At 36.9% G+C, this 21,840-nt stretch overlaps 1 protein-coding gene across 3 annotated transcripts in view; it reads right to left on the reverse strand.

Annotated features, from left to right (window-relative positions):
• LOC136153771 (transmembrane 9 superfamily member 2-like) overlaps positions 1-21,840 on the reverse strand; it is an 82,942-nt gene that overhangs the window by 11,199 nt on the left and 49,903 nt on the right. Inside the window, exons 13-16 of one of the 3 annotated variants that reach the window (XM_065915877.1) lie at positions 13,953-14,112; positions 12,551-12,660; positions 9,979-10,090; positions 5,576-5,747 (exon numbers count right to left, since the gene is read on the reverse strand). In XM_065915877.1, the coding sequence (XP_065771949.1) occupies positions 5,576-5,747; positions 9,979-10,090; positions 12,551-12,660; positions 13,953-14,112 (554 nt within the window). Of the gene's footprint in view, positions 1-5,575; positions 5,748-9,978; positions 10,091-12,550; positions 12,700-13,952; positions 14,113-21,840 lie in introns of all 3 variants that reach the window. The other 2 variants (XM_065915876.1, XM_065915878.1) reach the window with 2 other exon arrangements.

Genomic DNA, 21,840 nt, shown 5'->3' on the forward strand with positions numbered 1-21,840 from the left:
AGAAATACCAAATCACTGTTGTATATCAAGAACTAACATAGTGTTGTAGGTCAATTATATTTCAACAAAGAAACAAACAAATTCATAGAAAAAGAGATCAGATTTGTAGTTACTAGATGTGAGGGATAGGGGAAGAGGAATTGGTTGAAGGCAGTCAAAAGATACAAAGTTTCAGTTATAAAATAAATAAGTACTAAATATAATGTAAAACATGGTAAGTGTAATTAATACTGTTGTACATTATATATGAAAGTTGTTGAGAGTAAATCCTAAGAGTTCTCAGAAGAAAAAAATTTTTCTATTTCGTTAACTTTGTATCTGTATGATATAAATGCTCATTGATATAAATGTTCAAGTGGTCAATGTTCATGATAACTGTGGTCATCATTTCATGATGCATGAAAGTCAAATAATTATGCTGTATACCTGAAACTTATACAGGGCTGTATGTCAGCTATACCTCAATAAAAAATCTGAATAAAACTGGAAAGGAAAAAATATATACACCCTCCAGAAAGATTTTAGGCCTGTTACTATGCTGCTGCTGCTGCTAAGTCACTTCAGTCGTGTCCAACTCTGTGCGACCCCATAGATGGCAGCCCACCAGGCTCCTCTGTCCCTGGGATTCTCCAGGTAAAAACACAGGAGTGGGTTGCCATTTCCTTCTCCAATGCATGCATGCACACTAAGTCACTTCAGTCATGTCCAACTTTGTGCAACCCTATGGACAACAGCCCACCAGGCTCCTATGTCCATGGGATTCTCTAGGCAAGAATACTGGAGTGGGTTGCCATTTCCTTCTCCCCCTGTTACTATAGATGTATGCAATTTATTACCAAAAAGTGAGCAGAAGATCTGAATAGACATTTTTCCAAAGAAGACATACAGAAGGCCGAAAAGTACATGAAAAGATGCTCAGTAGCACTAATCATCAGGGAAATGCAAATCAAAACCACAATGAGATACCATCTCACACCTGTTAGAATGACAATTATCAAAAACACAAGAAATAAAAAGTGTTAGCAAGGATGTGGAGGAAAGGGGACCCTGTGCACTGTTAATAGGAATATACATTGGTATAGCCACTATGGAAAATGGTATGGAGGTTCCTAAAAAAATTAAAAATAGAATTACCATATGATCCAGAAATTTGACTTCTGGGTATTTATCCAAAGAAAATGAAAACACTTACAGAAAAAAAGCCATGTACACCATGTTCACTGCAGTGTCATTTACAGTAGCCAAGATATGAAAACAACCTAAGTGTCTGCTGATGTATAAATGGATAGAGAAAATGTGGTATATGCACACAATGGAATATTATTCAGCCATAAAAAATACAATCCTGCTTTTTCTGACAACATGGATGGACTTTGAGGGCATTATGGTAAGTGAAATAAGTTAGACAAAGAAAGACAAATACTGCATGCTCTCACTTACATGTGGAATCTTAAAAAAATAAAACACCAAGCTCATAGATACAGAGAACAGACTGGTGGTTTCCAGAGGCTGGGGGATAGAGATAAGAATGTGGGCAAACTTCACTCTGTATAATGCGCTCCAGTTTCATCCAAAGTAAACCAGAAAGATAAACACCAATACAGTATACTAACGCATATATATGGAATTTAAAAAGATGGTAATGATAACCCTTATATGCAGGACAGAAAAAGAGACACAGATGTATAGAACAGACTTTTGGACTCTGTGGGAGAAGGCGAGGGTGGGATGATCTGAGAGAATAGCATTGAAACATGTATATTATCAAGGGTGAAAAAGATCGCCAGTCCAGGTTGGATGCATGAGACAGTGCTCAGGGCTGGTGCACTGGGAAGACCCAGAGGGATGGGATGGGGAGGGAGGTGGGAGAGGGGATCAGGATGGGGAACACATGTAAATCCATGGCTGATTCATGTCAATGTATGGCAAAAACCACTACAATATTGTAAAGTAATTAGCCTCCAACTAATAAAAATAAATGGAAAAAAATAAGAGAGTGTGGCCAAAATGGGTGAAGGTGGTCAAAAGTTCAAATTTCTAGTTACGAAATAAATAAGTCATAGGGATATGATGCACAGCATGGTGATTATAAATAATAATACTATACTTATTAGTATTTAAAAGTTGCTAAGAGAATAAACCTTAAAAGTTCTCATTGATTGCAAACATTTTGTAACTGTGTATGACAGATGTCAACTAGACATTATGGTAATCATTGATAATATATACAAATATAGAGTCATTGTGTTGTACACCAGAAACTAATAAAATGTTGTATATCAATTACACTTCAATCTAAAAAATTTTTTAAAGTAAAATAGATATGGAAACATTATTCCATAAGGGTATCTACTCTCTTTCATACACTATGTAATTCAAGAAGAACCATGTGCTTAGCACTATGAAGGATAGAAAATAGGCATAATTTGTGTGGTCCCTGTTCTCAAGAAGATTCCAAGTTAGGTGGAGAAACATGCTAAACAAACAAAAAAAAAAATCAGGAGGATACACACCTGAACTCAATAAATGGTTCAGTTTAAGAGATTTAGAAAATACACGGAGCAGGCAGAACAGGAGCCCAGACACCAAGGTAAGTTTAGATCTTGATAAGGAAGTATGGCACTATGAAAGTTTTCTAATAAGATGAATGAAATTATCACATTTAAACCCCCTCAACGTCCCATCACTCCAACAATAAAATCTAAATTCCTTAGTAGAGTTTTTGAGACCTTGGTAAGATCTGCCAGTTCCTTACATCTCTAACATCACTATTGCCACCTAGTGAAATCCCGCCCCCCTTGCCATTGTGAACTCCGTGCTCTCTGAAGATGTCAAATTCCTTCCTACTTCAGAATTTTTTAACATGCTGTCACCTGTTTGAAACACTTGATTATCCACCTCTTCTTTCATATCATTTCTTTCACAAAGTTCATCAAACCCTAATTCCTTCTTTGTCTGCCATCTATTAACATATAACATCCACAAAAGCAGGGGCCTTTACCTGTTTTGTTCACCACTGTGTTCCCAGCACCTAGCCCAGAGTCTAGCGCTGTGTAAGACAGAAAAAGAAGTTTCTGAAGAATAAATAGGGAGGCTGTGATTAACTATAAAGCATGGAAAAATGAAAGTGAAAGTCGCTCAGTCATGTCCGACTCTTTGTGACCCCATGGACTAATACAGTCCAGGGAATTCTCCAGGCCAGAATACTGGAGTGGGTAGCCTTTCCCTTCTCCAGGGGATCTTCCCAAGCCAGGGATTGAACCCAGGTCTCCCTCACTGCAGGTGGATTCTTTACCAGCTGAATTACCAGGGAGGCCCAAGAATACTGGAGTGGGTAGCCTATCCCTTCTCCAGCCAGTCTTCCCAACCCAGGAGTCGAACTGGGGTCTCCTGCATTGCAGGCAGATTCTTTACCAACTGAGCTATCAGGGAAGTCCATAAAGCATGGAAGGGCTATGTTAAGAATTCATGCAAAATAAGCCAAGGAGATCAGAGATTAGAGATGAGGGTCAAAGAGAGAGAGAAATTCAGATGAATCAGTGGGTGGGGGAGAAGTGCTAGATTCACTTTCTGGGGCATGAACCAACATGACATGCAAATGTTCAGAATATACGTGAAGAGAGGTTATGGCTAGAGACAGAGATTTGGGAACTGTCAGCACTAAGGAGATAAATGAAGCCCTGGGACTAAATAAACTCTAAAAGGGAGAGTGCAGAAAGGACTGAAATGCTGAAGGTGGAACCCTCAATAAAGCCTAGAGTTAGGTGACAAGAAGAGGGAGGGAAACAAAAGAATTCACAATTCGGCACAGGAAGAAGAATGCCAATCTTGCTAGGAAGAATTTCACAGAATGGGTGTGGAATAGTGTTTGACCAAGAAGCCAGGGAGGATGGAGACCAGGGAACGGCCATTAGGTTTTTGCAAGAGACCACTGAGAACCTTGCAGAGTCAGATATTAGTGACAGAAGCAATTTAAGTGGTGGAGACTACCAATGGGCATAGATGTTTGTCAGCAATGGAACCATTTGGGATGACATTTCACTTTTGAAAGAAGCTAGTGGTAATATAAGACTCCCAGAAAAAGGTAGCCTGAGTCAAAATGTTAGGTAATGAAGAAAACATTAGCCTGAAATCACTGCACTCAATCCATTCAACTGCACATTACACAAATAGAAAAGCCAGTAATTTACAAGGAGAGAAATCCAAAACAAGACACTGTGGGCAGTGTACACACAGCAATATGGGTGAAATTCACAAACAATCTGGGGAAAAAGAAACCTGACCTAAAAGAAGCCAGACATAGAAGACTATGTCTTGTATGATTCCATTAACCTACAATTCAAAAACAGGGCAAGTTAACTGATGCTGTTAAAAGTCAGGATAGTGGTTGCCTTTGGGGAATATGAGTGGAAAGATGCCCAACAGAGGCTTTGGGTCCATGGATCACGTACTTTTTATTAACATGGCTGTCAGTTACAGAGTGTATTCAATGCTGTACACTTATGATGTGTGCATTTTTCTGCAGGCATATTTCAGTAAAAAGTTTAAAAACCTCAGAAGCAAACATGAGGAGGCTCATTAGACTAGAATAGTGAGACACTGTCAGGCCTTCGGTTTTAAATAGAACTCATTTTTTTAGTTCCCCCACCAGGAATGGAACTCAGGCTCCCTGTAGTAGAAGTGGAAGCATGGAGTCCCAACCACTGGACCACCAGGGAATTTCCTAAATAGAACTGAGAGATGAGAGGAGGCCTGCACAGTCTTCTCCTTACTGAAGAGTTAAGAGCAGCAGGTACACAAAAAGGACAGAAAGAAGTCACCACCAAGATGCCCAGTTTCTCAGATAATGTTTGCATGTGTCTTAAGGCTTTGATTTCCGACAAATTTTCATTGTTAATTTTTGAATATTTGTTGAACCTGGAGGGTTAAAAGCATAGGAAAATGCTTGAAATGTTCCCAACTGACCTACACAAATAATGTGACTTAAGCTAAAACCAGAACTTAAAAAGTGAGGCAGGTAAAGGTGGACCACTGCTTCCCTTGGGCTGGTAAGGGCATAAAGCTCTCCAAATTCATTATTTCTCCAATGGGATCATTTTAGAAACAATGCCATTTTTTCACCTGCTTTAAGCATTTATCTAAACAAGAATTTCCATCACATCTGAACCAAAATAACAATCCCAAATGAGTAATCCTAAGAAGTATCCATCTTGTTCCTCACCTATAATTGCTTATATTGACTTAATCTAATTTTACTAATTTAAAAGTTATTCAAGTCAGTTAATTTTTTATGCCTGGAAGGAATTCAAAAGTGATTACACACAACCCTTACTGTGCTTTGGAACACATCCCTACTGTTTAAAAACATTCACAAGGGACGGTCTTGCAGCTAAGTACATAAGGTCCCTCCAGCTCCCCAGGCCTTGCAATCTTTTATCCCCAAAGCATAGAAATGAACATGATGACTTTGTTCCCTCTTCCTTCCATTAATTGTTAATTGATGCTTATTATATTACGGCTATCTCCAAGTCTCTTTAGAGAATCCAAAATACACAAAATGTAATTCTGTGCTTACCGGTGAATAGGAAAAAAATCAAGACCATGATCATCGTGTACCCAAAGTACAAAATGGTGCTTGCAATGCCTGTGATTTTAAGTTCGGCGAAGAAGTAGTAAACTGCATAAGCAAAAAAATAAACAGCTGTAAAACTGCTGGTAAGAAAGGCTCTCCACCACCAATGATAATCCTATGAGAAGAGGTAGAAAAAACAACTTTTTAGATGAAACTCTAACTATACATGGGTTAGTAATTATAATAAAAGGCAACATAAAATAGGCTCTATAGGATTGTGGACTAAAAGAAATAAAAGAGGAAGTTTCAGAAGAAATTTAATTTCATATGTACTGTCTGACTAATGTACATCCTGCTTGAGGCGCCCTCACAATGATAAACTCTTGGTTTCCAGGGGGACTATGTGTGCCCTCAGGGACTGTACTTCTAATATGCATATCCTTTCTCTCTAGACACTGCCTCAGCCCTGGAAGGCTTTCAGGTCAGCTTCAATTTACTGGCCAGAGTTGTGCTGGGCCTGAATTGATGCCTCGGTTCAGGTCAAAAAAGGTTAGTAGAGAAATTTAAGATAGATCTTTTTCCCCCCTTACAGTTTTATTGAGATATAATTGATATACAGCATTGTCTAATTTTAAGGTGTACAATATAATGATTTGACTTAACTTATCATGAAATGATTATCACAGTAATTTTACTGAACATCCATCATCTTATATAGATACAAAATTAAAGAAATAGAGAAAAATATATTTTTCCTTGTGATGAGAACTCTTAGGATTTACTATCTTAACAACAGTCATAAAGAGCACACAGCAGTGTCAATTATATTTATCATGTTGTACATTACATCCCTAGTACTTGTTTATCCTATAACTGCAAGTTTGTACCTTTCAACCACTTCATCCAATTCTCCCTCCCCCTAACCCTTGCCTCTGGTAACCACAAGTCTGCTCTCTTTTTCTATAAGTTTGTTTGTTTAAGATAGACCTTTATGGTTAATGGGAATTATTTTAACTGGCTAAATTCATGATCCATGGAGGCATGACAGAGGTCAATAATCAGGTTAGTCTCACCCTGCCTATGGGTTCTTTCTGATAATAAAATTACCATAAAAGCACCATGGTCAAGGGCCAAGGGGATAAACTGTGCAGAAAAGAGTTAACATAGCAGGTCTGAGGTTGCCATCTTTAGAAAGGTCTGCTTGCAAAAAAAAAAAAAAAAAAGTCTGCTTACAAGGTTGACTCTTGGCTTAATACCTGGGAATTTAGCATTTAATCATTCCCTGACTGATAAGACTGGTTTTCTATACCTAGACTGTACAAACTATGTGATTCATGGTGAACATGTGCTTTCCTTTAGAGTGTCTGAAAAGTTTGGAGTTGTTAGGCAGAGTGTGCCTATGTGACTAGCTCCCAATAAAAGCCTTGGCTATTGAGTCTCTTGTGGACTTCCCTGGGCAGACACACTACACATATACTACTGCATTTTTTACTGCTGCAGAAGGAGCACGCTTGGTGTGTCCCCTCATGAGGGAGAGAAAACACAGGAAGACTGCACATGGGTTTTTTTTCCAGGTTCCATCTGTGTCTATTTCCCTTACTGATCCTGTTGTGCATCCTTTTGCTGTAACAAACCCTAGCCAAGAAGATGTCTATATGCTGAGTCTCATGAGTCCTTCTAGTGAGTCACCAAATATGTGGATGGTTTTGGGGGCCCTCAAACCTTTCTAAGACACATATGTGTGTATATATATATATACACACATATATATATATCTAATGCCTATTAATGTTTTATTAATGATTGTTACAGAATTCCTATGACAAAATGTATCATAGAATGAATGAGTATTCACTCATTCTAAGTATATGCATACATAAGTATATACTTAAGTATATACTTACCTAAGTATAATATGTAGATAATGATATATCTTTTACTTTAATTCCTATAGCTCAGAAAAAAATGCTCTAAGATATCATGTATATAATAATCATTCCCTAAACTCTCTTGTCACCTTTAGAAAGTCACATTAAATTACCAAAATAAGAGGGATCTAGGGGATATAAGAAAATATGTTCACCACTAGCTCAGTTATTCAAAATGACCTTAGGAAAAATTGAGGGTGGCATTGGGTAAAAAGAATTATTTATGTCCATGGCAACCAAAACAACAAAAAGAAAGCAACCTTTACCAGCAACCTCAAGCCCATAAAATATAATCCTGGCCTAAGCTACAAGAAAATGTTAATTGTTAAAAAGAAAACATCATCAAATCAGATCGTTTATGTCTGAACTATCAAATCAGTTCCCTACGTTTTTCTATGTTAACTGAATACTACACAGAAATTATAGTAACTAGCCAGAGAGAAACTGCTTTCTGTTGAAAACTTTCTATCAAAGTAGCATTAACCTAATGATGAAAGAAATAAAAGAAAACACAAATAGATGGAGAAATATGCCATGTTCATGGATTGGAAGAATCAATATAGTGAAAATGACTATACTACCCAAAGCAGTCTGTAGATTCAATGCAATCCCTATCAAGCTACCAACAGTATTTTTCAAAGAACTAGAACAAATAATTTCACAATTTTTATGGAAATACAATAAAACCTTGAATAGCCAAAGCAATCTTGAGAAAGAAGAATGGAACTGGATGAATCAACCTGCCTGACTTCAGGCTCTACTACAAAGCTACAGTCATCAAGACAGTATGGGACTGGCACAAAGACAGAAATATAGATCTATGAAACAAAATAGAAAGCCCAGAGATAAATCCACACACCTTATGAACACCTTATCTTTGACAAAGGAGGCAAGAATATACAGTGGAGAAAAGACAATCTCCTTAACAAGTGGTGCTGGGAAAACTGGTCAACCACTTGTAAAAGAATGAAACTAGAACACTTTCTAAAACCATACACAAAAATAAACTCAAAATGGATTAAAGATCTAAACATAAGACCAGAAACTATAAAACTCCTAGAGGAAAACATAGGCAAAACACTCTCTGACATGAATCACAGCAGGATCCTCTATGACCTACCTCCCAGTGTATTGGAAATAAAAGCAAAAATAAACAAATGAGACCTTATTAAACTTAAAAGCTTTTGCACAACAAAGAAAACTATAAGCAAGGTGAAAAGACAGCCTTCAGAATGGGAGAAAATGATAGCAAATGAAACAATGGACAAACAATCTCAAAAATATACAAGCAATTCCTGCAGCTCAACTCCAGAAAAATAAATGACCCAATCAAAAAATGGGCCAAAGAACTAAACAGACATTTCTCCAAAGAAGACATACAGATGGCTAACAAACACATGAAAAGATGCTCAACATCACTCATTATCAGAGAAATGCAAAACAAAACCACAATGAGGTACCATCTTACGCCAGTCAAAATGGCTGCTATCCAAAAATCTACAAGCAATAAATGCTGGAGAGGGTGTGGAGAAAATGGAACCTTCTTACTGTTGGTGGGAATGCAAACCAGTACAGCCACTATGGAGAACAGTGTGGAGATTCCTTAAAAACCTGGAAATAGAACTGCCATATGACCCAGCAATCCCACTGCTGGGCATACACACCAAGGAAACCAGAATTGAAAGAGACATGTATATCCTAATATTCACTGCAGTTTACTGTTTATAATAGCCAGGACATGGAAGCAACCTAGATGTCCATCAGCAGATGAATGGATAAGAAAGCTATGGTACATATACACAATGGAATATTACTCAGACATTAAAAAGAGTACATTTGAATCAGTTCTAATGAGGTGGATGAAACTGGAGCCTATTATACAGAGTGAAGTAAGCCAGAAAGAAAAACACCAATACAGTATACTAACACATATATATGGAATTTGGAAAGATGGTAACAATAACCCTATATGCGAGACAGCAAAAGAGACACAGATGTATAGAACAGTCTTTTGGACTCTGTGGGAGAAGGAGAGTGTGAAGATCTGAGAGAATAGCATTGAAACATGTACATTATCATATATGAAACAGATCGCCAGTCCACGTTCAATGCAAGGGCTGGTGCACTGGGATGATCCAGAGGGATGGGATGGGGAGAGAGGTGGGAGGGGGGTTCAGGATGGGGAACACATGTAAACCCCTGGCTGATTCATATCAATGTATGGCAAAAACCACTACAATATTGTAAAGTAATTAGCCTCCAACTAAAATAAATTAATTTAAATAAAAACATAGCATTAACTTGATAGCTACATCAAAATCAAAATGTGTCATTAGGAAAACACAATATGAAAGTGATCCCAAGTTGTAGAAACCATGCAGTTAACACTTAGTTTAATCCCTTTCTCAACAGACTTCTAATTCTAATAATGCAAGTTTAGAAAGCTTCAGATGTATTATTAGTTTCTTATGTCTTTACCTCAGAACACAAATGAAAATAACACAGCAGAATGGTAGCTTCAGAACAAGTAATCAGAAGAATTATAAAGACTAAGAAAAGGAAGCCAAACATGATGTACATCTGATGAGACCTGAAAAGAAAAATGACAATTTTAAAATAAGCTTTAACTTAAGGATACACACAGAAAGATCCATCCAACTCTAAACAGTAAACTGTCACACACTTTTCTCACCTTGATATTTTCATTCCAGACTTCATCTATTCATGTAATATCATCAAATCCATGTAGTATCCATGTAGTATCAAACATATATGTATATTCCCTCACCTACACAGCTTCAGAATTTGGCCATGTTCTCTCTCATCAGAAACAGTATTGCTACTTACCAATATTTGTCTGCTCCTATAATTTAGTGTTCACTTGAGACCCATCAATTTTCTCTATACACATTTGAAAACATGTTTTCTCTTTAGAAACGGAAAGTTGCAAATGGCAAAAATACCAGCAACTATATTATACAACAGAAAACCACAGAATCAAATTTTGTCTTTGGAGGTCTATTAACAGGTAGCTTCTCCAAATTGGTCTTTATAGCACAACACACATAATTCATGAAATCTACTTTCAAACATGCATCTTTAAAAATATCAGTGTGTAGATTACATTTAGGCCAAACTTCAAAGGAATGAAGTAATTCCTTTCATTATTACAGAGCAAGCTGACTAAACTGGGATAAGAAATGGACATTTCAAAAAGCCTTCTGAAGAGAAGAAACTGGTGAACTGATCAATATTCCATTTTAAAACCTCATGTAAAATATACACCTGGGGGTGAGGATGAAGGATGGGGGTTGGGAAGAATCATGTCTAGAGTTCATAAATATATACAAAGTTGTACACTTTGTGCTTGTACACAACAACACCCTGGTTTCTCATTGAAACAAAAATTAAATCATCTAAAGAATCTTGGCTCAAACAGTAAAGAATCTGCCTGCGATATGAGAGACCCGGGTTCAATCCCTGGGTCAGGAAGATCTCCTGAATAAGGGCATGGCAACCCACTCCAGTATTCTTGCCTGGAGAATTCCATGGACAGAGGAGCATGGTGGGCCACAGCCCATGGGGTCGCAAAGAGAGTCGGACACGACTGAGCGACTAACACTTCAAAGAATCTTTCAGTTTTGCTTTACAAATACTTTCCCATCAAAAACATCTGCAAAATTTGGTTACTATAATCTCTTTTGCAGCATGTTAAATATTTAGTTGCTGACAAGGTAACAGATTTTACTGCTTATCTTTCAAACAACTTTGATACAGTGCTGTTTATAAAAGGTGTACAATTAATGTTTATGATTAAACCTAATTTCCTAGGACATCAAAGCTTTGTCTAGAAGATTCTTTTGCGACAAAAGTGTTATAAACATGCACAATTGGTGACTGCATTTTATTTTATTGTGCATTTGCCCCATCTCCAAAAATCCTTCCAGAGTAAATCCCACTTGGCAGCTCCCAAAACCAAAATGCTGTCAAGAATCAAGAAGTAAGAAAAAAAAAGGGACTTGGAGCAACTGAAATAGCTGTCACAAAGCAGGGGCACTAAAACTGTAGCACTTTAATCAGAGAGCACTGGTTCTTACTTCACATGCATTTCTATATTGGTTATTGGTGCGTGTGTGCTCAGCTTGTGTACAACTCTTTGCGACCCCATGGACTGTAGCCCACCAGGGTCCTCTGTCCATGAGGTTCTCCAGGCAAGAATACTGGAGTGGGTTGCCATTTCCTCCTCCAGGGGGATCTTCCTGACCCAGGGATCAAACCTGAGGTTCCTGCATCTCCTGCACTGGCAGGCGGATTCTTTACAACTGAGCTACCTGGCAAGCTCCATATTGGTTATTAGAATTCTTAAATTATAACAGATTAAAAGTAGCAGATAAAAAGAGTAAGGCTATAAGGAAAAGGCATCTGACAGCAGAAATAACAGTTGACAGAAAGGAAGATAGAAAACCATTACTTATAGTTCAGTACAGATAAAGACCCCAAATCAGTGCTATTCACGTTATCTTTAGCACAGAAAATAAATGAACTCTTGCACGGGAGGCCTGTATGGAAAACAGATACAAATCAGAGCTGCCCCTTTCATCTTTAGGTACCTGCCTCCAAGGGACATCCCTACTCAACCCCCTGCAAAGTCTCAGAGAAGTATGGTTTGAGACCAACTTTTCTAAGTCACCTGGAAAGGATTAAAAAGAGGCTATTAATTTCCAAAAAGGAAACCTTTATAGACATTTCCATCCAAAAGTGGCTTTAAAATGTTGTAAATTAAGTCTTAGTTTCCTAGGAAATTCCCTTGGGTCAGATTGCTATTCCCTAGATAAAATAGGGTAGCACATGAAGTCTTACTATACCAGAATTCAACCTCGACATATAGGAAAATTAATTTATTAACAATTAATATTTTGGAGATTAAGAAGATATGAATACCTATGGCTGATTCATGTTGATGCTTGAAAGAAAACAACAAAATTCTGTAAAGCAATTATCCTTCAATTTAAAAATAAATAAGCTAAAAAAAAGAAGATATGATACTCACCAAATGCTGTTTAGAATAAAAAACAGTTGGATAAAAATACAACCAAAAGGTAAAACGCCACCGATGATGACACTAAAAAATGGTCTTCTAATGAAAGCCTGGTGAGGAATCTGACGAGGAATCAGGTTTATACTAACTGGATAGTCAAACTGCTCGAAAATAAATCAAGTGAAAATCAGAATGAAATAAAACTGAAGTAAATTTATACAGACAGCATCACAATACACAATCTTGAATCTGAACATTTTCAAGAGCAATTATATGGGCAAAGGCTAGACCAGTGCTAACTATGATGCAAGCCACAAATGCAGTATTTGTTTCTTCGTAGGTGCATTTTAAAAAGGTGGAATCAATTTATTGATATATTTTAATTGATCTAATGATCTAACATGCCCAGATAGTATCATTTACATTTGTGACCGATATAAAAATTATTAATCGAGATATTTTGCATTCCTCTTGTTGTTGTTGTTCTAAGTGGTTGAAAACCAGTGTGTATTTTATACTTACAGCACATAATTCAGACTAGCCACATTCCAAGTACTCAAAAACCATAGTTGTTGAGTGGCCACCATGTTAGATAGGACACAGCTAAACAATAAGGATGTTTATCTTTCCTTACACATTTCAAGGGAGATATTGGACAAAACTTACTAGTGACTGTTTCAATGTAAAATAATATATGACGTCAAAAAGTTCTCTCTTAGAATTTGTCTAATAATTTGTCTCTGAAAATTTGTCAATAGTTTTCAGAAATTTTTCTTTTTCTGCTCTATGTGGAACTCCACTTCCTGTTTTGTCTTGTCTGACTTCTCCCCTGCAAATTCACACTATGTCCTCACAATACAACCCTTTTGTAGTGTGGCCTCATTTAGTCTTTTTGGTATACTGTTCCTTTTCCCTATATGTTGAATAGGCTATCTTCAAATCTGTAAACTGGGTGAGAAGATGCAAACTATTGCACAGAGAATGGATAAACAAGATCCTACTGTATAACACAGGGAACTATATTCAATATCCTGGGATAAACCATAACGAAAAAAAAAATCCATCAACAGAACCCATTTCTTGCATTGTATCTTGGCTTTCTTCCCGCAACTATATAATCTCATTATTTTTCTGACTTTCTTAAAGTCAGCCTTCCTATAATATATCTTAAATTTTGCCCATCAGAGAGAGGGAAATATAAACAACCCATAAAATGTGAAATACATTAAAGAATGTCTTTTAAAGTGTTACAATCTTTCATTTAAAGTTTGTAAAAAAAATATTTTATCCCTAAATGATTATTCTTTGTCATTTTCTCCAATGGTACATCTTCCATTTCCTGTATAGTCTATTCACACCGAGGTATTATTTCAGACATCATTCAATGGTTAAAAGCAGTATTTTAAAAGTTTACCTTTTGGAAACTTCCAACATATGCACCCAAAAATGTTAATGGCACTGAAATTCCAAACCACAATGCAAGGATTCCTATCAAGGTACCAAATGAGATAGCAGATGATGACCCTTCAATCCAAAGAATTAAATTCATGATGAAGATGTCAACAAAGACCACACTAGGGTAGAAAAACCATCAGAAAATGTTATGATTTCAGGAAAATGTTATAAACATACTTGATATGAATGTTAGAACATTAAACCCTAGAAGAATATTAAATCATTCTGTGTAAACCCAGTTATTGAGTTGGAGCTTAAACTCAATACCATATATATAACAAGATAGCAGTTTATTACAGGACATAATTTCTACATCCCACTCGTCTTTGCAGCTCCAGAGCCTAGCAGAAAATAAATAAGGTGTGGAATAATATACCATCGAAAAACAATATGCAAAAAACACAATTAAGAAAATACATATATTAAAAACAGATTTTAGAATACAAGACTGAAATGGGCTATATGAAGCCTCTTGTCAAACAAGTATTCATTAAAACCAAGAGTTTTACAATGATTTCCTGTAAGAAAGTTCATTAAAAATTATCTTACACACCCTTTTTTTTTCAGAGCCTTCCTAACAAAGATTCTGCCATACAATTTCTAATATCTCTAAGTGATGGGGGGAAATGTTTACTATCATGCAGACATTTTCAGCTTTTTTTTTTTTACCTTCAGTACAGGAGGTAGAGAAATCTTAAAAGCTGTTTCACAGTAGTGCAGATAGGGCTCAAAGTTATTAAAAGTCCTTTTAAATTCCAGCATAGTGTAAGAAGTATTTTTGGGAATGGTGGCCAGTTTGATTTTTTTTTTAAAAAGTATATTTGCCAAAGTGGGGGTGGGAGGCGGTAGGAGTGGGAGTTTTGCAGATGCAAACTGGTATACACAGAATGAATAAACAACAAGGTCCTACTGTATAGCACAGAAGACTATATTCAATATCCTGTGATAACCATAATGGAAAAAGAATATGAAGAGAATTTAAGATGTCATGGAAAAATCTGAACAAACTTTTTGGCCAAACCTGTGTGAGTGTGTGTGACTGAATCACTCTGCTGTACAACAGAAATTAACACAACACTGTAATTCAACTATATTTCAATAAAAAATTTTTAAAACATATATTGACAAAAACCTACTTGTGTATACAAACTTGTATGTAAATAAGATTTTTTTCCTCTTGATACCACCTCAGAAACTGAGTCTCATTTAGGTAATTTAGTATTTGGTTAGATTATTTCAAGTAGATTTTTGTATTCTGGATTTACAATTTTGTTGACAAATAAAGATTTTGGTGATCACTTTGCAAGTGTTTGCTAATCCTTGAGTATAAGAATCTGTTTTTTCTCTACATGAATTCAATACCTTTAGACCATGAAATTTTTGCACCTTATGTCCCTGGATATGTTACAGTGTCTCCTGACTTACAGTCTATGGAACTTGAATAGAATTTGTGTTCTGCTGCTATGTAAAAACTGTATAAATCTTCTTTTTTCATTTATTTTTATTATTTGGAGGCTAACTACTTTAGAATATTGTAGTGGGTTTTGTCATCTTAATTATGTTGAATTGGTTCATACTGCTTTTCAGGTCTACTATGTCCTTCTACTTTTCTGTCTATTCATTCTATTAGTGTTTTAGAGTTTGATATTGAAAGTTCCCCTAAAAATCTTAATTTATCTACTTAAAAAATAATTGTAATATATAGTGGAACTACATATAACTTTGTTTTGTATTTTCCAAGTCTCCTGTAAATGTGTTATACTTCCATAATTTAAAAAATAAGGGGAGGGAGGTGGAAGCGGGGATCGGGATGGGGAATCCATGGCTGATTCATGTCAATGTATGGCAAAAACCACTACAATATTGTAAAGTAACTAGCCTCCAACTAATAAAAATAAATGGGGAAAAAAATAAAATAAAATAAACTTTTAAAAGAATCTGTCTTTTAAAAATAGTATTTAATATTTTACAGCCTAACTAAGTGTAATGGAGATCACTATTCTAAATCTAGGAAATAAACCATCATGTATCTAAAGATGAATAATTTCAAATGAGCTGATAAGGTTTTTATTACTTTTTTATTTGAAATGTTTTATGGACTGGCTTAATTCTGTTTAAAGTTTAACTGTGTGCTTATGGTTTATTTTGTATAACTTTTACAATAAAATAATTTAAATTTTCCCCCAAAATAAAACAAAGTGTTTAAATTAACCATTCAAAATCAGCAGGTCAACCCCTAAGTCTAATGGATAACTCACCAGGCAAGCCCAGCTACTATGCCTGTAGATGTTCCAGACAAGTTTAATCACAGCTACAGGTGAGTATGGGTCTCAGTGGTATGGATGTGAGTGTTTCTGACAGGGATTTATCTCTTCCTCTTTTTTAACATTTATTTATTTGGCTACACTGGGTCTCAGTTGTTGCATGTGGGATCTAGTTCCCCATTCAGGGATTGAACCTAGGCCCCCTGCATTGGGAGCATGGAATCTTAACCACTGGACTACCAGGGAAGTCCCATGAGTGTTTCTGAAAACCTAAATGATGAGGTTGAAAAGATGGGCAGAAGTTAGATTGTGGAAGGCTTTGAATGTCCAGTTAAGGAATATAGACTTTATCCTGTCAACACCAGGAAGCAACTGAAGGGTTTTTACACTCAAAGCTGTGAGGTACTCCATGCAATTTTCCGGAAAGGTGAATATACAGAATTCCAAAGGACAAATCTAAGGGAGGAGATACTAGAGGCAAGGAGCCTAGATATAAAGTGTTAAGAATCTGTACAATGTGATGATGGTTAAAATGTAAAGAATGGATACAAAAGACACGAAGAATTAAAAGACTTTGGGTTAAAGATGGCACATTGAATGCATATTTAGTTCTGCTCCCTCATCAAGACCCTGATAAAATTATAGCAAAAGAATTTTTTAAAGGCATAAGGATGGGGGGATGTTGTAAAGGGGAGAAGACATTAACAGCAAAGTTTGGAAACCAGAGAGCAGACAAATAGTAACCAAGTTAGTTGGAGTGCAAACTTGTATCCTAAGTCGTCAGCAGAAAAAGCTGAGAGGTAGAATAGAAAGCCCAGAGATAAATCCACAAACCTATGGACACCTTATCTTCGACAAAGGAGGCAAGGATATACAATGGAAAAAAGACAACCTCTTTAACAAGTGGTGCTGGGAAAACTGGTCAACCACTTGTAAAAGAATGAAACTGGAACATTTTCTAAAACCATACACAAAAATAAACTCAAAATGGATTAAAGATCTAAATGTAAGACCAGAAACTATAAAACTCCTAGAGGAGAACATAGGCAAAACACTCTCCGACATGAATCACAGCAGGACCCTCTATGACCCACCTCCCAGAATATTGGAAATAAAAGCAAAAATAAACAAATGGGACCTAATGAAACTTAAAAGCTTTTGCACAACAAAGGAAACTATAAGTAAGGTGAAAAGACAGCCCTCAGCTTGGGAGAAAATAATAGCAAATGAAGCAACAGACAAAGGATTAACCTCAAAAATATACAAGCAACTCCTGAAGCTCAATTCCAGAAAAATAAATGACCCAATCCAAAAATGGGCCAAAGAACTAAACAGACATTTCTCCAAAGAAGACATACAGATGGCTAACAAACACATGAAAAGATGCTCAACATCACTCATTATCAGAGAAATGCAAATCAAAACCACAATGAGGTACCATTACATGCCAGTCAGGATGGCTGCTATCCAAAATCTACAAACAATAAATGCTGGAGAGGGTGTGGAGAAAAGGGAACCCTCTTACACTGTTGGTGGGAATGCAAACTAGTACAGCCACTATGGAGAACAGTGTGGAGATTCCTTAAAAAACTGGAAATAGAACTGCCATATGACCCAGCAATCCCACTTCTGGGCATACACACTGAGGAAACCAGATCTGAAAGAGACACGTGCACCCCAATGTTCATCGCAGCACTGTTTATAATAACTAGGACATGAAAGCAACCTAGATGCCCATCAGCAGATGAATGGATAAGGAAGCTGTGGTACATATACACCATGGAATATTACTCAGCCGTTAAAAACAATTCATTTGAATCAGTTCTAATGAGATGAATGAAACTGGAGCCCATTATACAGAATGAAGTAAGCCAGAAAGATAAAGAACATTACAGCATACTAACACATATATATGGAATTTAGAAAGATGGTAATGATAACCCTATATGCAAAACAGGAAAAGAGACACAGATGTACAGAACAGACTTTTGGACTCTGTGGGAGAAGGCGAGGGTGGGAAGTTTCGAGAGAACAGCATGTATATTATCTATAGTGAAACAGATCACCAGCCCAGGTGGGATGCATGAGACAAGTGCTCGGGCCTGTTGCACTGGGAAGACCCAGAGGAATCGGGTGGAGAGGGAAGTGGGAGGGGGGATCGGGATGGGGAATACATGTAACTCCACGGCTGATTCGTGTCAATGTATGACAAAACTCACTGCAATGTTGTGAAGTAATTAGCGTCTAATTAGCAACTAATAAAAATTTTAAAAAATGAAAAAAAAAAAAGAAAAAGCTGAGAGGCAACTCAATTTATACCACAGAGCTCCAAAAAGGCTCGGGAATTTGTGGTGCCAGGTACCTCTACAGGTAGGGATGAAGGAGTGGCTAAAACCAGAATGACTGGTTCAAAGTCAGCCTGAGATGCTGACAGACCTGCAGATTCTGTCCCCCACCCCCCAACTCTGCAGAACCAAACAATGTCACTTCACAACCCCTGCAGAAGACAGGAGGGTTAGTTCCTTAGAGAAGATTCCTGAAGCTCAGGTAAAAACTTTACCAAGAAAATTTAAGATCCTCAGAGAAATCAGAGGACACATTGCAGCCATGAGACAGGAAGAGGAAATTTTTAAAGACTTTTGAGAAAATAGAAGAGTTCTTGCTGTTGTGTTTTTGCTTTTGTGTCGGCTGTGCCACAGGACTTGCAGCATCTTAGCTTCCCCGACCAGGGATCCAGCCTGTGCCCCCTGCAACAGAAGCACAGAGCCCTAACCACTGGACTGCCAGGGAATTCCCTGGAAGAGGTCTTAGGAATTCAAAGTATGACCAGAGGCACTTGTATGTGAAATCTAAAAATAATAATAATAATAAACTTACTTACAAAATGGAAAGAGACAGACATAGAAAATAAACTTATGGTTATCAAAGGGGAAAGTGAAGTGAAAGTTGCTCAGTGGTGTCCGACTCTTTGAGACCCTATGGACTATACAGTCCATGGAATTCTCTAGGCCAGAATACTGGAGTGGGTAGCCTTTCCCTTCTCCAGCGGGTCTTCCTGACCCAGGAATCGAACCAGGGTCTCCGGGATTGCAGGTGGATGCTTTACCAACTCAGCTATCAAGAAGGAAAGGCGAGGAGAGGAATAAATCAGGAGGTCGGGATTAACATATGTAGCCTACCAGGCCTCTCTGTCCATGGAATTTTTCCAGGCAAGAATAGTGAAGTGGGTTGCCATTTCCTCCTCCAGGGGATCTTCCCAACCCAGGGATTAAACCTGTGTCTCCTGCGTCTCCTGCATTGGCAGACAGGTTCTTTACCACTAGCGCCACCTGGGAAGCCCATATATACACACTACTATATATAAAATAGACAATCAGCAAGAACCTACTATATAGCACAAGAAATGATACTCAATATTTTATAATAACCTATATGGAAATGACTGTGAAAAAGAAAATATATATATATGGTAGATAGATACATGTATAACTGAATCACTGTTCTTTACACCTGTAACACACTATAAATCAACTATACTCCAATTCAAAAAAAAAATGACAAGGTGAATATAAACCTTAGTAAAAGGGTTGGAAGATAAAGCTGATGAAATGTCTTAGAAAGCAGTTTAAAAAGAGAAAGAAATGAAGAACAGGCAAGGAAAAAAAAGGAAAATTAATGATCAACCCAGGTAAATGTACAAGAGAAGTTACATGGATAGAGTTCTTTCTGAATATCTTTTAGGGACAGTAAGTAATTTGCTGAAGATCAAACAGCTGAAAAGAGGCAGAGCTGGGATTCTTACTCAGATGTGTGTGTGTGTGTGTGTGTGTGTGTGTGTGTGTGTTTAACAGCAAGCTTTCTCCATCCCACTGTGCTATAATAAAGCCTCTACAGTAGGAACCAACCAGACCAATCGCATCTACCTTCTCCTCCCCAAAACATTTTGTCAAAGATCAGAGACAGGGAGTGTGGTGACAGCCACTTGATGCTGCACCAGGTTAGGCTTTGAGGTCTACTGTTTAGAGAATCTCTGATTTCAGTCTTCAGCTGTAAATTCTCTCAAGGCCCATTCCAGTTCTAGTATTTTAAGGCTTCCTGCGTATTTTCCATCTATTTTCAATTTCTTACTTAGGATCATTGTTTTGGATCCTTCCCCATCCCTCATTATAAGTGATTTTGTCCTTTCTAAACCTTCTTTCATTTTATTCTTTTATTCCTTTTTATCCATTTATTCTTTCATTTTACTATTTCTACTTCACCTTTCCTCCTTGCATTTACAGACTCTTCTATTAACACTTTTTTCAGTAGGCGTATCTATTCTGCTCTTTAAAGGTTCATACTTTGCTCCTGTTGGAGATATAGCTTCCAATCCTTTCAAACAACAGCATGTACAACAATAAAACCTCCACCTTACGTCTCATCAGTTTCTGGCTTCTCAATAAGGGAGTTTAGTTTCCCATGATTTAACCATACTTCCTCAAATGTTTTTTTAATACCTTTCTGCTCTAATGAATTTGTTTAGCTGCAATATTCCTCTGCCACATTTTCTAGCTTTGGAAAGATTCATTTTAGCTGTTATCTTTCCATAGCCAGAAAAATTACTTCTCAGTTGACAAATCATAACCTTCTTTCTTATATATAAACTCAATTAACCCGTCTCAACGATTTCCCTTTTGAAAGTACACTCTAGAATGCTAATATGTGTTTAACAATTCTGTAACTGTCCTTCCATTTCATGTTTTTATATTCTAAGTATTTCTTCCTTTGTCGATGTCTAATTATTTCTAGACCTTTTCATAGAATCTTAAACAGCAAAACCAGAAGGAAACTTAAGAGGTCACCCGGGTCCATCTCCTACTTGAAACATTTATTCACACATTTATCAAACACTTATTGAGTACCTATGAGTTAGGCCCTGGTGTTCCAAGATAAATAAAACAAAAATCCTTGCTCTGAAAAAACTCAGTCTAGTAGGGGACAGAGACAAACAAATTATAACATAGGAAATATTACAGCAGATAATAGATATAAAACAGTAGGAACACAGAAGAAGAGAGTGGCCAAAAATGCTTTGTAGTTCACAAAACAATTTCACAATCCATTAGTTCATTTACTTCTCTAAATGACTCTGTGACACAAGCATTACACACAAGGAAATGGACAATCAGAAAGGTTATAGGACTTATCCAAAGTCACTTAGCTAATACTGAGTACTACAATTCAACCTTCCTTCTTCTAATTTTAAAGTTTGGGTACATGCCCATCAACCTCTGCTGACTCTTCTCTTTCTTACCTGCCACTCTTGGGGCTACATGCAGCAAAATGACATCATTTAATAATTTTACTTTTTTCGATTTCTCTTAGGAAGTGTATGCTCATTAATTTAACTGCTTCTCCATTTAAGTTCAAAACCATTTTTACATTGTCCATGTCCATACCATGAGGCACTGAAACTCTCTTTCAACCTACCACATTCTAACAAATAAGAATCCCAGTACTTTGAGATTCTCCCTCTCATCTACTTAAGAAAGCCCCTAAACCTCTTGAAGAGAATATGTATTTTGTATCATGTCTGGTTTACTG

This window comes from Muntiacus reevesi, chromosome X (assembly GCF_963930625.1).
Source record: "Muntiacus reevesi chromosome X, mMunRee1.1, whole genome shotgun sequence".
Classification (NCBI taxonomy): domain Eukaryota; kingdom Metazoa; phylum Chordata; class Mammalia; order Artiodactyla; family Cervidae; genus Muntiacus; species Muntiacus reevesi.